Source organism: Coregonus clupeaformis, chromosome 20 (genome assembly GCF_020615455.1).
Source record: "Coregonus clupeaformis isolate EN_2021a chromosome 20, ASM2061545v1, whole genome shotgun sequence".
Classification (NCBI taxonomy): domain Eukaryota; kingdom Metazoa; phylum Chordata; class Actinopteri; order Salmoniformes; family Salmonidae; genus Coregonus; species Coregonus clupeaformis.
Window position 1 is genome coordinate 28369459 of NC_059211.1, and position 22146 is coordinate 28391604.

Here is a 22146-nt window from a genome sequence, read left to right on the forward strand (position 1 = left end):
TCACAGACAGTGTCACCAGCAAAGCACCCCCACACCATAACACCTCCTCCTCCATGCTTTACGGTGGGAAATACACATGCGGAGATCATCCGTTCACCCACACCGCGTCTCACAAAGACACGGTGGTTGGAACCCAAAATCTCCAATTTGGACTCCAGACCAAAGGACAAATTTCCCACCGATCTAATGTCCATTGCTCGTGTTTCTTGGCCCAAGCAAGTCTCTTCTTCTTATTGGTGTCCTTTAGTAGTGGTTTCTTTGCAGCAATTTGACCCCGAAGGCCTGATTCACACAGTCTCCTCTGAACAGTTGATGTTGAGATGTGTCTGTTACTTGAACTCTGTGAAGTATTTATTTGGGCTGCAATTTCTGTGGCTGGTAACTTTTATGAATTTATCCTCTGCAGCATAGGTAACTCTGGGTCTTCCATTCCTGTGGTGGTCCTCATGAGAGCCAGTTTCATCATAGCGCTTGATGGTTTTTGCGACTGCACTTGAAGAAACGTTCAAAGTTCTTGAAATGTCTTAAAGTAATGATGGACTGTTGTTTCTCTTTGCTTTTTTGAGCTGTTCTTGCCATAATATGGACTTGGTCTTTTACCAAATAGGGCTATCTTCTGTATACCCCCCCTACCTTGTCACAACACCACTGATTGGCTCAAACGCATTAAGAAGGAAAGAAATTCCACAAATTAACTTTTAAGAAGGCACACCGGTTAATATTGAAATGCATTCCAGGTGACTATCTCATGAAGCTGGTTGAGAGAATGCCAAGAGTGTGCAAAGCTGTCATCAAGTCAAATGGTGGCTATTTGAAGAATCTCAAATATAAAATATATTTTGATTTGTTTAACACTTTTTTGGTTACTACATGATTCCATATGTGTTATTTCATAGTTTTGATGACTTCACTATTATTCTACAATGTAGAAAATAGTAAAAATAAAGAAAAACCCTTGAATGAGTAGGTGTGTCCAAACTTTTGAATGGTAGTGTAGCTTACTTAATAAGATAAGATACAGTGGGGAAAAAAAGTATTTAGTCAGCCACCAATTGTGCAAGTTCTCCCACTTAAAAAGATGAGAGAGGCCTGTAATTTAAATCATAGGTACACGTCAACTACGACAGACAAAATTAGATTTTTTTTCTCCAGAAAATCACATTGTAGGATTTTTTATGAATTTATTTGCAAATTATGGTGGAAAATAAGTATTTGGTCACCTACAAACAAGCAAGATTTGTGGCTCTCACAGACCTGTAACTTCTTCTTTAAGAGGCTCCTCTGTCCTCCACTCGTTACCTGTATTAATAGCACCTGTTTGAACTTGTTATCAGTATAAAAGACACCTGTCCACAACCTCAAACAGTCACACTCCAAACTCCACTATGGCCAAGACCAAAGAGCTGTCAAAGGACACCAGAAACAAAATTGTAGACCTGCACCAGGCTGGGAAGATTGAATCTGCAATAGGTAAGCAGCTTGGTTTGAAGAAATCAACTGTGGGAGCAATTATTAGGAAATGGAAGACATACAAGACCACTGATAATCTCCCTCGATCTGGGGCTCCACGCAAGATCTCACCCCGTGGGGTCAAAATGATCACAAGAACGGTGAGCAAAAATCCCAGAACCACACGGGGGACCTAGTGAATGACCTGCAGAGAGCTGGGACCAAAGTAACAAAGCCTACCATCAGTAACACACTACGCCGCCAGGGACTCAAATCCTGCAGTGCCAGACGTGTCCCCCTGCTTAAGCCAGTACATGTCCAGGCCCGTCTGAAGTTTGCTAGAGTGCATTTGGATGATCCAGAAGAGGATTGGGAGAATGTCATATGGTCAGATGAAACCAAAATATAACTTTTTGGTAAAAACTCAACTCGTCGTGTTTGGAGGACAAAGAATGCTGAGTTGCATCCAAAGAACACCATACCTACTGTGAAGCATGGGGGTGGAAACATCATGCTTTGGGGCTGTTTTTCTGCAAAGGGACCGTGTAAAGGAAAGAATGAATGGGGCCATGTATCGTGAGATTTTGAGTGAAAACCTCCTTCCATCAGCAAGGGCATTGAAGATGAAACGTGGCTGGGTCTTTCTGCATGACAATGATCCCAAACACACCGCCCGGGCAACGAAGGAGTGGCTTCGTAAGAAGCATTTCAAGGTCCTGGAGTGTCCTAGCCAGTCTCCAGATCTCAACCCCATAGAAAATCTTTGGAGGGAGTTGAAAGTCTGTGTTGCCCAACGACAGCCCCAAAACATCACTGCTCTAGAGGAGATCTGCATGGAGGAATGGGCGAAAATACCAGCAACAGTGTGTGAAAACCTTGTGAAGACTTACAGAAAACGTTTGACCTGTGTCATTGCCAACAAAGGGTATATAACAAAGTATTGAGAAACTTTTGTTATTGACCAAATACTTATTTCCCACCATAATTAGCAAATAAATTCATTAAAAATCCTACAATGTGATTTTCTGGAAAAAATAATCTCATTTTGTCTGTCATAGTTGACGTGTACCTATGATGAAAATTACAGGCCTCTCTCATCTTTTTAAGTGGGAGAACTTGCACAATTGTTGGCTGACTAAATACATTTTTTCCCCACTGTAGATATTGGTCTCCACTAGGCTATGACATACAATTGTGAAGTGTATCCAAAGGTTACGAATGAGATGTCAAAATGTTGATCAATCATTGGGTGGGCTAGCGGTTAGGGCTGCTTTCTTCACATACCGGTCTACCGTGTCAGCGTGGGTTAGATTCCGGCCCACGCCCTTCTAGCACATGAGCATCTCATCATTATATACAGATCTCTGACTAAGGTAACACCGATATAATCTTTTAGGGAGCAGTAATGAGGTGACCAGTAATGGTTGCAATTGAGACCAGCTGTGCGGGTGAATTTAGTGATGGTTTAACGAGACATTAGCTAGAGATAATCTAGTGCCATCGATGGTTGCAATAGTTCCAGTGTTATTTGATTATATTCCAACAGGCTACATTTTGTAGGCTACCTGTTAGCCTATCCATTGTCACATAATGAAAGGTGTGAAGGGCTACTGTTTGTTTTCCTGGCTGAGTTGATGAGCTGATTTGGGCCATCAGTTGATTGACAGATGTAGGCCTACTGTAGAACGATAAACTTTCCTCCAGTGTGGATGCTCGCCCACATTTTATAGTTAGGCTATGTATAATTTGCATAAGTGGGTAGAGTACTGAAAATCAGTAGTTAAGTAAAAGTGCTGTTACTTAGATTGTAATTTACTTAAGAGTAAAAAAGTATCCTGTCAGAAAACTACTTAAGTACTAGTTACAAATAGAGTTTGGTAATTTTTTACACCTTATGGTAAACTGTGACAGCAAATGAAAAGGACAACAACTAAGTGCAATTGATTTGACATTAATTTATTATTTAAGCCTGCCAGCACCATCTTGCAGATGTCCTCCAACACAGGTAGTCTCCAATGAAGACTGACAACAAAGTCCGTAGGCTGTACAGTTTCTATTACGGTCTTATTCAAAGTTGACTTAATATCTATCAATGTGCTCTAGCAAGCTAAATGGTACTCGAGACATTGGAATAATTTTACAATTTCAATAGCATTAATGAAAATGTATTTCACAATATAATTTCAAGTACATGTGATGGTGAATGCGTACTAAAAAGATTTACACCAAGTGTGGTGTAGAATTTTTCACTCAGAATGAAATATCAAGGAGGATCAGGTAAGTGTTACAACAGTCAAACAACAATCAATATCGAAATGTCACTATCAATCACATTACTAGTATGCAAATCAGATGCATTTCAGCATGGAATTAAACATCAAGGTAGGCATTCAGGTAAGAATCATGTAAGTAATAAATAATCAAACAGTGCAGATATCAACTGCCATAGTCAACTGAATACTCTTTTCCTGCCAAGGTAGGATTTACCCTCCATCCTCCTTTTCTTCCAAACCTCTCCTTTCCACTTTGAAGGGTAGTTTCTTTTCTTGGCTGGCCCATTTCACTCCCCCTCGGCTGTGCCGCTACAAGCTGTAAATAAAAATACACACAAAAATGTCTTTCTAGTATATGGCACAAAACGTTTACTGAGATTATACACTGACTGTATGACAAATGTGCTAATAGTCCTTGTCATAAAAACAGAATAACATTTAGACAGAAGTAGCCAAAGCTACTTAGCTACCTAGCCATTTGATTTGCACTCGCCCTCAAAACACTTTCAACAGCAGAATTATATCTGAGAAATACTTATCTTACTCCAGAAATATAGAATATTACAAAAGCAGGTAATTCAAGTGCAACTTACCTCTGATCGCATCTCGCTAAGAACCCACAGGAGTGAAGATGTGCACTTCAAGTGCCGTGGTGCAGATACAGGGTTTGACAACAGACAACTTTGAGAGCCAATGAACTTAAGAGTTTTGATGAAAAGCTATTTTAAATACTGTAACGACCCGGTATTGTGTTCTGTGTTCGTGGGTGTGTTATCGTTCTCATGGGTGCTAGCAGGGGTTAAATATGCCAGGACAGATGGAAAGGTTGGGGGGGTATGATGGGTAATCCCGCTGGGTTTTGGAATGCTTAAATAGGGGTTACGGTCTCATCTCTCTCTCTCTTCTGTTCGGGACCCTTGACTTGACATGTTATATTTGTGTATGTTCGAGGTTTAGCGGCGTGGGCTGTGGCCTGAACAATAGCCCATTCAGGAATAAACCTGTGTTCTGCCTGTACACCTGGTGCCCGTCCATCTTTTACTTTATGACCCAGCTGGGTCATTACAATACATTGAATTGGTCAAGGGATCGTGAAATGTTCATACAGACGTAAAAGGGAACCAATAGTTAAAAAAAGGAAATCACCAAATTTGGAGTTAAGAGGTTTTCATCCTTCAGCAATAATATAATATCATAATATAAATCTATGTAACTGAACTGATTCGGGACAATGTAACAGAATAAAAATCAAGTTACTTCCTTCAGAAATGACTGGTACAACCCACAGAGAGTAACCAGGAAAGTACTAGTTCCTCCAAAAATTCAAAGGGCCATGGGCCGGATTCGAATGCATGCCGACTCTGGCATACGTGTGCCGTGGTCTGCGGCTGTAACCTCTGGACAATACAGGCACTGAGGCAACCAACAATTTATTTGGCCTATTGATTGCCTTGAACATTTAATAAAATAATTGATTTTTAAAAAAGATTTCCCCGCACTAAAAATACCCCCTACAAATATGTCAATTTATTATAATCCACATAAGAATACACAGGAGACGCGCTGTAGCCTGCACACAGCTTACATAGGCTACTTGAAGTGACGCTCTGTGGACCTGCAGTCTAAGTTATTGTATAGCCTACAAACTGCTGCAGGATTATTTTCCTCCTGAGACGAAATGGGTCATATTAAGATCCGACATCTGTACATTGTTCACACTTGTGCTTGTCTGTTCATGTGAGCACGTATCTGCCTGTAGTTAATGTGTGCAGTGGTGTTACTGGCCATTATCTGTGTTTGCTTGCTTGTGCGTATATCCTGTAGGAAGCCGTGTGAGTTTGTGACTATCATTTATATTATGTGTGGGTAGGCTGCACGTGTGTGTGTGTGTTTGTGTACGTGTACGTGTACGTGTGTGTGTGTGTGTGTGTGTGTGTGTGTGTGTAGATAACTGCCCCTGTGCAGTTTATGATCAGAGGGTGTTTGGACTTGTCACCCACCAAATGCCAACACAAGATATTCTCCCAGTGAGATAGCGTGGTCAAATATTTGGACTGTGACAAGGATTCCCCTAACCTATCAATGAGCATAATACTGGACTGGTCAGGTGCTATGGACCAATGGACGGGCTCAGTGGAGGGTTGTGTTCAGGGATGGGTCAGTGTTTCCCATATAATATAATAATAATATGCCATTTAGCAGACGCTTTTATCCAAAGCGACTTACAGTCATGCGTGCATACATTTTTGTGTATGGGTGGTCCCGGGGATCGAACCCACTACCTTGGCGTTACAAGCGCCGTGCTCTACCAGCTGAGCTACAGAGGACCACATGGGTGGAGTGGAACACTGTTGTTTCTCAGTGGTCATGGACAGACAGAATACAATATTATGTTTTACAGTAGACTACTGTTACTGTATACCAGTTGTCATGGAGATGGTTAACCAGAGGTTATGGTTGGTTTGTTAGTTAGTGAGGTTGAGACCTGTGGTTGGTGTGTGGTCATGGTTTATGATGTCAGACTGAGTCATGGTTATGTTTTGGTTGAAAAAGTGACTGGCTGCACACTGCACATTGTGCCCTGAACAATGATGATGGTGTTGGCTATGGTAATGATGATTGTGATTATAGTAATAGTGATGATGATGGTGATGATGGTGGTGGTAGTGATGATGATGATGGTGGTTATGGTAGTGATGATGGTGATGATGGTGGTGGTAGTGATGATGATGGTGGTGGTAGTGATGATGGTGGTGGTGATGATGATGATGATGATGATGATGGTGATGATGGTGGTGGTGGTGATGATGATGGTGGTGGTGGTAGTGATGATGGGGTTGGTGGTAGTGATGATGATGATGGTAATGATGGTGGTGGTGATGATTATGATGGTGGTGGTAGTGATGATGATGATGATGGTGGTGGTGGTGGTGGTAGTGATGATGATGATGATGATGGTGGTGGTGGTGGTGGTAGTGATGATGGTGTTGGTGGTAGTGATGATGATGATGATGATGGTGGTGGTGGTGATGATTATGATGGTGGTGGTAGTGATGATGATGATGATGGTGGTGGTAGTGATGATGATGGTGGTGGTGGTGGTAGTGATGATGATGATGATGGTGGTGGTGGTAGTGATGATGATGATGATGGTGGTGGTGGTGGTAGTGATGATGATGATGATGGTGGTGGTGGTGGTAGTGATGATGGTGTTGGTGGTAGTGATGATGATGATGGTGGTGGTGGTGATGATTATGATGGTGGTGGTAGTGATGATGATGATGATGGTGGTGGTAGTAGTGATGATGATGATGATGATGATGGTGGTGGTGGTGGTAGTGATGATGGTGTTGGTGGTAGTGATGATGATGATGATGATGGTGGTGGTGGTGATGATTATGATGGTGGTGGTAGTGATGATGATGATGATGATGGTGGTGGTGGTGGTAGTGATAATAATAATATAATAATATGATGATGATGGTGGTGGTGGTAGTGATGATGATGATGGTGGTGGTGGTAGTGATGATGATGATGATGATGATGATGGTGGTGGTGGTGGTGGTAGTGATGATGATGATGGTGGTGGTAGTGATGATGATGATGGTGGTGGTGGTAGTGATGATGATGATGATGATGATGGTGGTGGTGGTGGTGTTGGTGGTAGTGATGATGATGATGATGGTGGTGGTGGTGATGATTATGATGGTGGTAGTGATGATGATGATGGTGGTGGTGGTAGTGATGATGATGATGATGATGATGGTGATGGTGGTAGTGATGATGATGATGATGATGGTGGTGGTAGTGATGATGATGATGATGATGGTGGTGGTGTTGGTGGTAGTGATGATGATAACGACAACAAAAGGGTGAACAGAAACGAGGAAGTGACTGTTTAAATACTATGAGGAAACCAGAAGACCTGGGAACAAATCCTGTTTCTGATAATCTAAAAAGGTTTTCTCTTCACACATACACACATGCATGCTTACGCACACTCAGACTGAGAGAGAGAGAGAGAGGCAGAGAGATAGTGTGAGGGAGAGACAGATAGAGACAGAGAGAGAGAGAGAGAAAGGAAGAGACATGCTTACGCACACTCAGACAGAGAGAGAGAGAGAGAGAGAGAGAGAGAGAGAGAGAGAGAGAGAGAGAGAGAGAGAGAGAAGGAAGAGACAGAGAGAGAGAGAGAGAGAGGGACGGACGGACGGACGGACGGAGAGGCAGAGAGATAGTGTGAGAGGGAGAGACAGAGAGAGCGAGAGAGAGAGAGAGAGACCATGCTTACTGATCAAAACCTTAGAAAAACCTTGACAAAGTACAGGCTCAGTTAGCACAGCCTTGCCATTGAGAAGGGTAGACACAGGAACACCTGGCTCACTGTAGATGAAAGGCTGTGCAACCACTGCAGAACCTGAGACAGAGCTGCATTTCCTGACAAAATGTCAAAAATATAAAAAATTAGAAAGTGTAATTTCCCCAAATTTGAAACTGTTTTTCAAGGTTTCAAAGACCTCTCTGATGAGAATAGGCTACCCGTCCTGTTGGGGGAGGACGCAGAGAGCTGTGGGTTGGCAGCGCACTACATTGCTGCCTGCCATAAGATGAGGGACAGTTTCTGACAGACCAACCAACCTGCACATGTCCTCTATATTGTTATTGTTCAATGGTTATTTTGACCCTTGGTTATTGTTGTTACTGTTGTCCCGTTGACAATATTGATTATTATTATTTTAATTATGTTAATAGTGTAAATATCCAAGGTAAGCTTTGGCAATATGTACATTGTTACGTCATGCCAATAAAGCAAATTGATTTGATTTGAATTGAATTGAATTGAGAGAGAGAGGGAGAGAGAGACGAAGAGAGAGAGAGAGACAGAGAGACAGAGAGTGAGGGGAGGGAAGGGAAGGGAAGGGAAGGGAAGGGAAGGAAGGGAAGGGAAGGAAGGAGGGAAGGGAAGGGAAGGGAAGGAAAAGGAAGGGAAGGAAGGGGGGAAGGGAAGGGAAGGGAAGGGAAGGGAAGGGAAGGGAGAGTTTGACCTAGGGTAACTTGACTTTGTAAAAGTATACAGACCAGAGAATGTAATGGAAAACTATCTCACTGCAATTTGCCAGCCCATGGAATGAATGCCATTTAAAGCAAGTTCTGTTTAGTCTCACAGGTCAGCCACAGACTGGCCTCCCTCCTTCCTCTCTCTCTCCTTCTCTCCCTCTCTCATTCTCTCGCTCTTTTTGTCGTTCACTCTCTCTACCTCTCCCTCTCTTCCTCCGCTCTCTCTCCTTACTCCCTCTATCTTTCTTTTCTCTCCCTATTTTTGTCATTTTCCCTCTCCAGAGGAGTGTTTCAATATGAGCTCTGTCACAAAGCATATTTTATTTTCCAAAATAACGTGACGGTTATTTATGTTCTCTCTGAAAGAGAATGTTTGGGAAATGACATCATTGTAAAATATGTAAATAGGAATATTGTGTTTGTTGTTTCTCCACAAAAGGCCTGGACACATGGTTTATGTTTAGTGTCCGCTTGTTTGCATATTCTAGAATGACGTCTTTGTGACATCTTAGTTCATGCGTTCCACATTCCGCTTGTTGGCTGCTTAAGTCATAATTTTCATTCTTGTGCATTTTCATTGTAGTATCCTCACATACGTCCACTTTATTTCTCTACTCTACAGAATGTTTCTGCTCACTATGCTGAATCTCTTCATGTCAACGTCTAAAGCTAGTCTCTTTTATCTACAAGGTCATGTCAATCAAAGTGATGAAGAGCCATGGTATTTAGAGTGTAGTAGAAGTGTGTACTCTTTCTTATCTGACTCTGTCATGTGCAGAGTGTGGGCTGGACTGAGTTTTGGGAAAGGATAGCTGAATGTTCTTCCCACCAACAGAACCATGTAGGGCAGACTAATACACTGCTTGGGACCTACCAGTACACTGCTTGGGACCTACCAGTACACTGCTTGGGACCTACTAGGAATGTTTCCTTTCCTCCAGTCCCAGAGAGTAGCCTGAAGGATTAGTTTTCTCCCAAATTGAGTTTGATTACAGGCCTGTATAGTGATGAGTGACCTAAAGCACTTACTACACCAGAAGTGTCTCTGGCTTTCCCTGACACTCAGCATGTTGATCTGTGTATGTGTGCTGTGTGTGTGTGTGCATACTTCCATGTGCGTGCTGAGTGTGTGTTTTCCCATTTGTGACACCTCTGTGACTGTTTTCCTTCCTGTGTTATCAACTGCAGCCAGTCTGTAGACAGTGTAGACATTGGTGTCATGGAGACAGACAGACACACACACACCTCCAGTCTATCTGTGCACCTCTAGTAATTCCACAACAGGAAGTAGCAGTCATCATGCCTTCTTAATAATGCCTCCCTCAGTACTAGGGACGGGCATTTGAAATAATTTCACTATTCAAATAATATCACAAATAACCGTGCCCATCCCTACTCAGTACTGTCTAACATTACACTGTACCTGGCTGAGACTGTGTACTGCTGCGTGTGAATTTACCACCACTGATTACTGTCCACCACTGATGTAATGTTAGTGTTGATGGAACTTCTCTACATACTTCATGATGATGTCCTGTAATAGCCCCTCAGTTATTCCCAATCCCCATGTTCAAAGAGATAAAGAAGACTTAACTTAACATTGCCCACTGTCTTTTCTCAATGCTTAAGAAAATACATTACTTTATTTTCCTTTGTTCTCTATTTATTCTCTCTTTAATTGTTGTAGTCTCTTACGTCACCGTCTTTCACTCACTTCATGTCCCAGAATTCTCTCCCTCCCATCACACATCTCAGCCTGTTTTTCTCACTTCTTGACTCCCTCTCTCTCTGTCTCTCTCTCTCACACTTGAGCTCTCGTTCTCCCCCCGTTGCCACGGTAACGACCCCCTTCCCTTCCCTTCAAGACTGTTGTTAAGTCGGGATGATTTAGCTGCATCATGGGGGAAGGATGTATAAGCCACACAGAGGTCATTGGGAACACTTCTGATTGAACTTCCTGATTGCTTTTGCAGAACAGTGACAATACTTAATACTTACTGGAAATGATGATTTCTACTGTACACCTTTTCTCCTCATCCTCACTTATCTGAAAGGAGTGTGTAGGTTGGGCTATAACTAGGGTCCAGAGTGTTTCTGGTCATGTCACATAGTAAGCAAAAACTGGCAACTCCCCCTTTCACAGTCAGTTTGGCATCCTCCATTTTGCATTCATGTATCCAGTGCCAATCGAGCTAATGTTCCCTACTCAGGCTCCCAGAGCTGATTGAACCATGGATGTTTCATGTTTCCGTCACATCCACGTCACCATACTCCATGACTCTGTTACCCTCTCAGCGGAGCCTCACACGTCGGACTCTGCCAATCATGGCCATGCTTCCTGGTTGTGGTGTAATCCTGACCCCTTCTTCCCACTAAGCTCATAATTGAATCCCTGCAATAAGGGATTTGGCTTTTGCTTGCGTACATCAACCAACATGTTGGATAAATTATTCCTGGATCTCGTCAGAAAACAGGATTCTTTGAAACTACTGGAATGACGGCTCGAGGGAATGGTACAAAATGTTCTCTCTGTCAGTTTCTTTCTGACTCAGTTTCTCTCTCTTTCTCTTGGGCTGATGTTTTGGGTTATGGGGCAGGCTTAATTCTATACACTGAGTATACCAAACATTAGGAACACCTTCCTAATATTGAGTTGCACCCCCCATTTTGACCTCAGAACAGTCTTCATCAGGGCATGGACTCTACAAGGTGTCAAAAGCGTTCCACAGGGATGCTGGCCCATGTTGACTCCAACGCTTCCAAGAGTTGTGTCAAGTTAGCTGGATGTCCTTTGGGTGGTGGACCATTCTTAATACACACAAGAAACTGTTGAGTTTGAAAAACCCAGCAGCGTTGCATTTTTTTTATTATTTTTTTATTTAACCTTTATTTAACCAGGTAAGCCAGTTGAGAACAAGTTCTCATTTACAACTGTGACCTGGCCAAGATAAAGCAAAGCAGTGCGATAAAAACAACAACACAGAGTTACATATGGGGTAAAACAAAACATAAAGTCAAAAATACTACAGAAAATATATATACAGTGTGTGCAAATGTAGCACGTTATGGAGGTAAGGCAATAAATAGGCTATAGTGCAAAATGATTACAATTAGTATTAACACTGGAATGATAGATGTGCAAGAGATGATGTGCAAATACAGATACTGGGGTGCAAATGAGCAAAATAAATAACAATATGGGGATGAGGTAGTTGGGTGGGCTAATTTCATATGGGCTGTATACAGGTGCAGTGTTTGGTAAGCTGCTCTGACAACTGATGCTTAAAGTTAGTGAGGGAGATAAGAGTCTCCAGCTTCAGAGATTTTTGCAATTCGTTCCAGTCATTGGCAGCAGAGAACTGGAAGGAATGGCGGCCAAAGGAGGTGTTGGCTTTGGGGATGACCAGTGAGATATACCTGCTGGAGCGCATACTACGGGTGGGTGTTGCTATGGTGACCAATGAGCTAAGATAAGGCAGGGATTTGCCTAGCAGTGATTTATAGATGGCCTGGAGCCAGTGGGTTTGGCGACGAATATGTAGTGAGGACCAGCCAACAAGAGCGTACAGGTCACAGTGGTGGGTAGTATATGGGGCTTTGGTGACAAAACGGATGGCACTGTGATAGACTACATCCAATTTGCTGAGTAGAGTGTTGGATGCTATTTTGTAAATGACATCGCCGAAGTCAAGGATCTGTAGGATAGTCAGTTTTACGAGGGCATGTTTGGCAGCATGAGTGAAGGAGGCTTTGTTGCGAAATAGGAAGCCGATTCTAGATTTAACTTTGGATTGGAGATTCTTAATGTGAGTCTGAAAGGAGAGTTTACAGTCTAACCAGACACCTAGGTATTTGTAGTTGTCCACATACTCTAGGTCAGACCCGTCGAGAGTAGTGATTCTAGTCGGGTGGGCGGGTGCCAGCAGCGTTTGATTGAAGAGCATGCATTTAGTTTTACTAGTGTTTAAGAGCAGTTGGAGGCTACTGAAGGAGTGTTGTATGGCATTGAAGCTCGTTTGGAGGTTTGTTAATACAGTGTCCAATGAAGGGCCAGATGTATACAAAATGGTGTCGTCTGCGTAGAGGTGGATCTGAGAGTCACCAGCAGCAAGAGCGACATCATTGATATACACAGAGAAAAGAGTCGGCCCAAGAATTGAACCCTGTGGCACCCCCATAGAGACTGCCATAGGTCCAGACAACAGGCCCTCCGATTTGACACATTGAACTCTTATCTGAGAAGTAGTTGGTGAACCAGGCGAGGCAGTCATCCGAGAAACCAAGGCTATTTAGTCTGCCAATAAGAATGCGGTGGTTGACAGAGTCGAAAGCCTTGGCCAGGTCGATGAAGACGGCTGCACAGTACTGTCTATTATCGATCGCGGTTATAATATCGTTTAGGACCTTGAGCGTGGCTGAGGTGCACCCATGACCAGTTCGGAAACCGGATTGCATAGCAGAGAAGGTACGGTGGGATTCGAAATGGTCGGTGATCTGTTTGTTAACTTGGCTTTCAAAAACGTTCAAAAGGCAGGGCAGGATGGATATAGGTCTGTAACAGTTTGGATCTAGAGTGTCACCCCCTTTGAAGAGGGGGATGACCACGGCAGCTTTCCAATCTCTGGGGATCTCAGACGTTACGAAAGAGAAGTTGAACAGGCTAGTAATAGGGGTTGCGACAATTTCGGCAGGCTAGTTTTAGAAAGAAAGGGTCCAGATTGTCTAGCCCAGATGATTTGTAGGGGTCCAGATTTTGCAGCTCTTTCAGAACATCAGCTGTCTGAATTTGTGTGAAGGAGAAGCGGGGGGCATGGGCAAGTTGCAGCGGAGGTTGCAGACAGTGCAGACTGGCCGATAATAGTCCAGGCTAGAGCTGGCTGGTAGGTAGTGCAGGCCACGGACAATGGAGAAAAGCCGCTAACGGTGGCTAATAGCAAGTAGCTAGTTAGCTGGTTAGCTGGCTACTCCCGTCCGGTAGACAGAGAGGTAGATATCCGGGGCTAGCTCAAGGCTAACTGGTGCTTCGGGGGCAGTGGTGATTAGCCTACAGCAACATCCATTCGACCTCCATTCGGTTGCGGCTAGCTAGATCCGGTGTTAAGGTCCAGTGATTCAGTTATTCCGGCAGAAAATCTGATGTTCTGGGTGAAAAACCGCTAACGGTGGCTAATAGCAAGTAGCTAGTTAGCTAGTTAGCTGGCTGGCTAGTTTCAACTGGAGATTCTAGATAAAGGTGAGTAAATAATAGAATCCATTCCACATTGAGTGAGACGGGTTGCAGGAAAGTATATTTAGTAGAAGGATGAAAAGTGTGATAGGGAAAAATGTATACGTAAAATACGAAAAAAATACAAAAAACAGGCTATTTACATGGACACACAAGAGAACACGACCACACTGCTACGCCATCTTGACACAAACTGGTGCGCCAGGCACCTACTACCATACCCTGTTCAAAGGCACTTAAATGTTTTGTCTTGCCCATTCACCCTCTGAATGGCACACATACACAATCCATGTCTCAATTGTCTCAAGGCTTAAAAATCCTTCTTTAACTTGTCTCCTCCCCTTCATCTACACTGATTGAAGTGGATTTAACAAGTGACATCAATAAGGGATCATAGCTTTCCCATGGTCAGTCTATGTGTTGTACTCAGTGTACATTCTAGCTTTGATGTAGATAAGAGATGTAGATATGTTAATCTAAGTAGGGAGGGTCCTATACATTGGGCACATTCCAGTGATGCTGTGGATAGGAAATGAAGGCTTAGTGCAGGGGCCTGTGACCATCTGCATGTCATGGGACTTTGGCATCACATCAGTCAGTCACTACCTCGCTCACACAGTGAGTCATGAGTCTGTCTGTGCTGAGGCATCCTTTTTTCTACCACAATTGAAAAATTGGTAGGTTTTCGTTTTTCCAACACACAAGAATGCATTTCTTTGCAAAGTATGAAATAATTATCAGCAACCTTGTCTTGTCTGAGTCAAGCGAAGTATTCGGCATGTGAGGTAAAGGCTTGGGGATTGTACCAATCCTATATCTAAAATGATCTGAGTGGCTGTATGAATAGAGCGCCAGAAATCCATGAGCTTATTGCAGTGCCAGAATAGGTGCAGAAAAGTTCCTTTCTCAGTCCTACATTTCAGGCAATTTGGTGAAGTGTCTAGGAACGGTTTAATTTAACAGTGATAAGATAAAACTTGAAAATGAATTTGTAGTTTGGACTAGTAGTAAGTGGGTAGTGGATCTTATTACAGATCTCCAGCCATAACTCCTCATCAAATTCCGTGCCTAAATAGTTTTTTTCCACATCCTTTGAAGAGGGATGAAGGGGGATTCCCATTGTCTGGATAATGTACAGTACATCTTAGCAATTATTCCTTTGTTAGATATAGATGCGGTTATTAATTCTTCAGCTTCTGAGAACTGAAATCTCAGCTTTCCTTCTTTTATAAACATAAAGATACAATTTCTGATTTAAAGATACCTAGCAAAATCTGTACCAGGGATGTTGTATTCAATATGGATTTCGATAAATGACTTCATTGTATTCGATCCACTATAAAACAAGTCAGCAAACCTCCTAAGACCCAGCGAGCGCCACTTATAGAGGTCCACCTTTGAGAACACATTGGGCAAGTCAGGGTTATAAGAGATAGGAGCAAGTAAAGAATGGCTGTTTGAAATACCCAAGTGCTTTCTACAGTCTGCCCATGCCATTAATGTGTTGTACATAGTGAAGGTCTTACTGTTATCACAAATGTGTTGAAACTGATTCACAAACATAAGATTCTTCAGAGGTAAAGGACGGCTAAACTGAGCTTCAATCTGAACCCATAGGGAGTCCTGTCTGTCCAAAATCCAGGAAATAAATTGCGAGTTTGGGCTGACCAATAGTACAATTGGAAATTAGGCAGACCCAAACCCGCCATAGATTCAGGTTTGACCAGAGTAGAATACTTAATTCTTTTTTTTATTTTGTTACACCATACAGTGAGGGAAAAAAGTATTTGATCCCCTGCTGATTTTGTACGTTTGCCCACTGACAAAGACATGATCAGTCTATAATTTTAATGGTAGGTTTATTTGAACAGTGAGAGACAGAATAACAACAACAAAAATCCAGAAAAACACATGTCAAAAATGTTATAAAATGATTTGCATTTTAATGAGGGAAATAAGTATTTGACCCCTCTGCAAAACATGACTTAGTACTTGGTGGCAAAACCCTTGTTGGCAATCACAGAGGTCAGACGTTTCTTGTAAAATAAGTAGTTGGCCACCAGGTTTGCACACATTTCAGGAGGGATTTTGTTCCACTCCTCTTTGCAGATCTTCTCCAAGTCATTAAGGTTTCGAGGCTGACGTTTGTCAACTCGAACCTTCAGCTCCCTCCACAGATTTTCTATGGGATTAAGGTCTGGAGACTGGCTAGGCCACTCCAGGACCTTAATGTGCATCTTCTTGAGCCACTCCTTTGTTGCCTTGGCCGTGTGTTTTGGGTCATTGTCATGCTGGAATACCCATCCACTACCTATTTTCAATGCCCTGGCTGAGGGAAGGAGGTTCTCACCCAAGATTTGACGGTACATGGCCCCGCCCATCGTCCCTTTGATGCAGTGAAGTTGTCCAGTTCCCTTAGCAGAAAACCCCCCCCAAAGCATAATGTTTCCACCTCCATGTTTGACAGTGGGGATGGTGTTCTTGGGGTCATAGGCAGCATTCCTCCTCCAAACACGGCGAGTTGAGTTGATGCCAAATAGCTCGATTTTGGTCTCATCTGACCACAACACTTTCACCCAGTTCTCCTCTGAATCATTCAGATGTTCATTGGCAAGTTTCAGACGGGCCTGTATATTTGCTTTCTTGAGCAGTGGGACCTTGCGGGCGCTGCAGGATTTCAGTCCTTCACGGCGTAGTGTGTTACCAATTGTTTTCTTGGTGACTATGGTCCCAGCTGCCTTGAGATCATTGACAAGATCCTCCCGTGTAGTTCTGGGCTGATTCCTCACCGTTCTCATGATCATTGCAACTCCACGAGGTGAGATCTTGCATGGAGCCCCAGGCCGAGGGAGATTGACAGTTCTTTTGTGATTCTTCCATTTGCGAATAATCGCACCAACTGTTGTCATCTTCTCACCAAGCTGCTTGGCGATGGTCTTGTAGCTCATTCCAGCCTTGTGTAGGTCTACAATCTTGTCCCTGACATCCTTGGAGAGCTCTTTGGCCATGGTGGAGAGTTTGGAATCTGATTGATTGATTGCTTCTGTGGACAGGTGTCTTTTATACAGGTAACAAGGTGAGATTAGGAGCACTCCCTTTAAGAGTGTGCTCCTAATCTCAGCTCGTTACCTGTATAAAAGACACCTGGGAGCCAGAAATCTTTCTGATTGAGAGGGGGTCAAATACTTATTTCCCTCATTAAAATGCAAATCAATTTATAACATTTTTGACGTGTTTTTCTGGATTTTTGTTGTTGTTATTCTGTCTCTCACTGTTCAAATGAACCTACCATTAAAATTATAGACTGATCATTTCTTTGTCAGTGGGCAAACGTACAAAATCAGCAGGGGATCAAATACTTTTTTCCCTCACTGTATAAACCTTGACACACATTTTTTTCAAAGAATCATGTTATGGGTATGCTTGTCATCGGCAAGGACTAGGGTGTTTTTTCAGGATAAAAAGAAACGGAATAGAGGAAAATCCTAGAGGAAAACCTGGTTCAGTCTGCTTTCCAACAGACACTGGGAGACAAATTCACCTTTCAGCAGGACAATAACCTAAAACACAAAGCCAAATATACACTGGATTTGCTTACCAAGACGACATTGAATGTTCCTGAGTGGCCTAGTTACAGTTTTGACTTAACCTCTATGGGATCGGTGTCTCGTATACGGGACGGTTGAGCTAACGTGCGCTAATGTGATTAGCATGACTGTTGTAAGTAACAGAAAACTTTCCAGGACATAGTCTTATATGGGCAGAAGAAAGCTTAAATTATTGTTACTCTAACTGCACTGTCCAATTTACAGTAGATATTACAGTAAAAAAAGACCCTGCTCTTGTTTGAGGAGAGTGCACAACAACAACAAACTTATCACGGCAACTGGTTTGATACATTCTCCACTAAAGGTAAATAATGTACTTACATTCTGTAATCTTGCTCTGATTTGTCATCCTAAGGGTCCCAGAGATCAAATGTAGCATAGTTTTGTTTGATAAAATCAATTTTTATATTCAAATGTAGGAACTGGGTTCTACAGTTTGAACCCTTGCTGTCTCTGGCTCCACACCCACTCCGCCTGGCCATCTAGATGTGTGAAAGTTAGTGTATAAGCTAATGATCCAACATGTATGACATTCCTGGGAGTGTGTAAACTTACATTTTGTATTACCATATCATTTTTGAATGTTCTTTTTAGTTATGTACTTAAAAATTTATCAATTGACCAATTCAGCACATTTGAGCAGACTTGATATAAAATAGTCCATTATTGCAATGCTTCACTGGATCAATCTGAAACTTTGCACACACACTGCTGTCATCTAGTGGCCGAAATCTAAATTGCGCCTAAACTGCAATATTATATTGTGGCCTTTCTCTTGCATTTCAAAGATGATAAAAAAATACAATAAAAACGCATGTTTTTTTGTTTGTATTATCTTTTACCATATCTAATGTGTTATATTCTCCTACATTAATTTCACAAGTATTTTACAATCCAGGTGTGTAAAGCTCTTAGAGACTTACCCAGAAAGACTCACAGCTGTAATCGCTGCCAAAGGTGATTCTAATATGTATTGACTCAGGGGGTTCAATACTTATGGAATCAAGATATATTAGTGTTTTTATTTTTAAGTAATTTTTTCAGTAATGTTAGAATGTTTCTTCCACTTTGACATAGAGTATTTTGTGTAGATCGTTGACAGAAAATGACAATGAAATCCATTTTAATCCCGCCTTCTAACACAACAAAATGTGGAAAAGGGGGTGTGAATACTTTCTAAAGGCACTGTATATGAGGAACCTTATACCTGCCCAACCCAGTCACATTGGAGTTTCATATACTCAGTGTCAGAAAGGTGAGTTTCCTGAAGGAAGGTGAGAGAAGCCCCAATCCTTCTTTAGAGCACAGAGCATTTTTTCCCCTTTTGATTACGTTTGATAAACCCCTAATATTCTGGCAAGTTATATTTAACCGATGTTATCCACTTAAATGTAAGTAAACCCTTAAAAAACGATTGCATGTTGCTGCAGCATCCTCAATATTACATCATCATCACGTTGTATCATGAGAGATCTACAGTACCATTTATGTAGTCTGTCCACGAGAGATTTTGACTGATGTGATGCCAACGTTCCTAAGCCTCTTCCATCATCACAAGCCAGCAGCATCAGATGTGTCGTCATCTCAAGCTGCTACCATCACAGTCAACTACTGTTTGTATGCCAGATATGATCCTGCTAGAGACTCCCCCAGTCTATTTCATTTGACATTTTCGTCATTTAGCAGACGCTCTTATCCAGAGCGATTTACAGAAACAATTAGGGTTAAGTGCCTTGCTCAAGGGCACATCGGCAGATTTGTCACTTAATCGGCTCGAACCAGCAACATTTCGGTTAATGGCCCTACGCTCTTAACCGCTAGGCTACCTGCTGTCCTATTGCTATACACACCCCAGCCAAGCCTACATTACCTAGAGACCATAGAGTGCTGTAGCTATCCAGGAGTGTAGGTGATCTCATTGCACAACACTGTCCAAACAGGGTTGATATTTAGCTTACTGTTTACTTAATAAGGGTGTAGTAGTAGTGTGTTTCTGATACCCTACAGTATAGTTCCCAAGCCTTAGCCTCAATACGTCCTGTTGTTTCCATCAGGGTTCAGAGTGAGCCCTGAGGCGTTTGTTTTGATCTTAAAGTAAGTGGTTTGCCACGTTTAATGTACTTCATCTCTGAACTGGAAAGAGAGCGAGAGAGAGCGAGAGAGAGTGAGAGAGGACGTTAATGGCTACCATTGTTTTGCGATGTGGCAATGTGAGATGGGTTTGTATGATGAGGCTGCTCAGGCTGCCTGAGCTTTAGAACTACCCGCCCGTCTACCGGCCCGGCCTGATAGACTTGATTTATCTAACACACAAAGGAATACAGCAGTACACTGCCCTGAGGACCAAGGATGTAATCAAGCATAGAGTACATACACTCACCTGGCATGCTCTCACACACACTCACACTCACACACATCACTGTGTCCTCCTCTTATACAGATCACAAACATGCATCTGTGGCCCCAGGCTGGTTTCCTGAATCAGATGGTGTGTTTTAATTGTTTGTCTCCTCTAAACTCTGATTGTTGGTCTGTTGTGTGTGTGTGCATCAGAAGGCTTGTCCCCTCCTCTTTGCGGAGCCTCCTGCAGTGACAGGTCACAGAAGTCACCCCTCCCTCCCCCTACGCCCCCTCTCCTTCCCAGGGAAAACCTTGAGACTTTCCAGAAACATGATCTCTCTCCCGGGACTTTTTGTCAAGATCCCTCTCTCTTACCCTCCACCCCTGTTCTGATTGGAATAGCAACATCTGTGTCATAATTTATTTTTCCCCCCAGTTTTTGTCAGTTAGGCCCAGAGTGTTCATGATGTCACTACCTTGTCATTGACTAGAATCGATGTGTAGTACTTCCTTGTTAGAATTAAAACGAGAATCACAGCGTATCTCAGTCTTGGATGTTTATTGTGAAAGATTGTGAAAGATTTTGCGTTCTTTTATCTGTTATCAACAAAGACCGTTTGAAGCCTAAATGTGGCCCTGATGGTCTCATCATTGTTCTCTGTGTTCTCTGGGAGGTCACAGAGTACTCACATGAATCTTGATGTCACAGAGTACACATGAACAGTGATGTCAAAGAGTACTCACATGAATCTTAATGTCACAGAGGACTCACATGAACAGTGATGTCATTGTTTGGTATGATACAGCAACTTGTGTTTTTACAAGGCAGATCCTATTTTATATGTTATCTGTCTCTGTTGACACACCGCAAACCAATGATGGAAAGTTGCCATTCCATAATATTTTTTCAGTGTAATATCATCCCGATTGTGAACCATTCTCATGCTCTCTGTATGTCGGACCATCTTCGTAATGTAGTCTAGAGTTTTCTGTAGACCTGAAATTATAGGAACTTTAGAATTAGATCAACTTTTATTTCCAAAAGGAATATCATTTGTAGTGTCAGTTGGTTGTTCTGTTTTGTTCTGGCCTGTAGGTGGAAAGTAATACAACATATAGAATGATAATAATAATAATAAATGCCATTTAACTATTTTATCCAAAGCGACTTACAGTACAGTCATGTGTGCATACATTTTATGTATTGGTGGCCCCAGCAGGAATCAAACCTACAACCCTTGGCGTCGCAAGCGCCATTCTCTACCGACTGAGCCTCACAGGACCAGTAGAAAAGATAGATGTAGTAACTTTGTTAGTAACATTATGTTTTCTATGTGTGTTGCAGCTTTGACGTGGAGAATGGCCCGTCAGCCAGCTGCAGTCCGTTGGACCCTTCAGCGTCTCCCGGGTCAGGCCTGGTCCTACACACCAACTTCCCTGGACACAACCAGCGCAGAGAGTCCTTCCTCTACCGCTCGGACAGTGACTACGAACTCTCGCCCAAGTCCATGTCCCGAAACTCCTCCATCGCATCCGAACTGTAAGTTATCACACACGCACACACTTACAAACACTCTTACACACTCACATACCATGAAGTGATCTGGTTGTTCTGATCAGTTTGTTCAGTGTGTTCCATTATGTTCGATCCATGTCCCCTGGTACATGATAAATGACAACCATTTCTGTGGATACTACCACCACTAATAATTTGCCAAATGATAAGTGGAAAAAGGGTTCCAAAAGAGGCTCATCGTTATCAGAAAATACCAAAGAAAAAACAGATAAAGCAAGACCTCACAGATAGTTTATGTGTATGTATTGATATGTAGGCTACGTGTGCCATTTAAAAATGTATGTAGTTAGGTCCTTGAGCTGTTCTTGTCAATTAATGTTCTGTATTATGTAATGTTTCATGCTTTGTGTGGACCCCAGGAAGAGTAGCTGCTGCTTTCGCAACAGCTAATGGGGATCCTAATAAAATACCAAATACTAAAGATGATGAGCTGATAATAGAAAGAGTCCAAACACATGACAGTGGAAAGAAGCTTTCTTTAACCAGGAACATATTTTACCTAACAACATTACATTCCAATAGAATAAGTGTTCCTTATTAGTGAATTTCAGGGATATTTTCTCATGTCAGAGTGTAACTGGTTCTTATTGCTTAATGTCTTTGTGTAACAACATC

At 42.4% G+C, this 22146-nt stretch overlaps 1 protein-coding gene across 4 annotated transcripts in view; it reads left to right on the top strand.

The window, feature by feature from the left end:
- The window catches only part of pde4ba (phosphodiesterase 4B, cAMP-specific a), a 379418-nt gene that overhangs the window by 255030 nt on the left and 102242 nt on the right, over positions 1-22146 (top strand). For all 4 annotated transcript variants that reach the window (XM_041840090.1, XM_041840091.2, XM_041840092.2 and 1 more), the window contains one exon: positions 21301-21495. In XM_041840090.1, coding sequence (XP_041696024.1) covers positions 21301-21495 — 195 coding nt within the window. The remainder of the gene's footprint in view (positions 1-21300; positions 21496-22146) is intronic.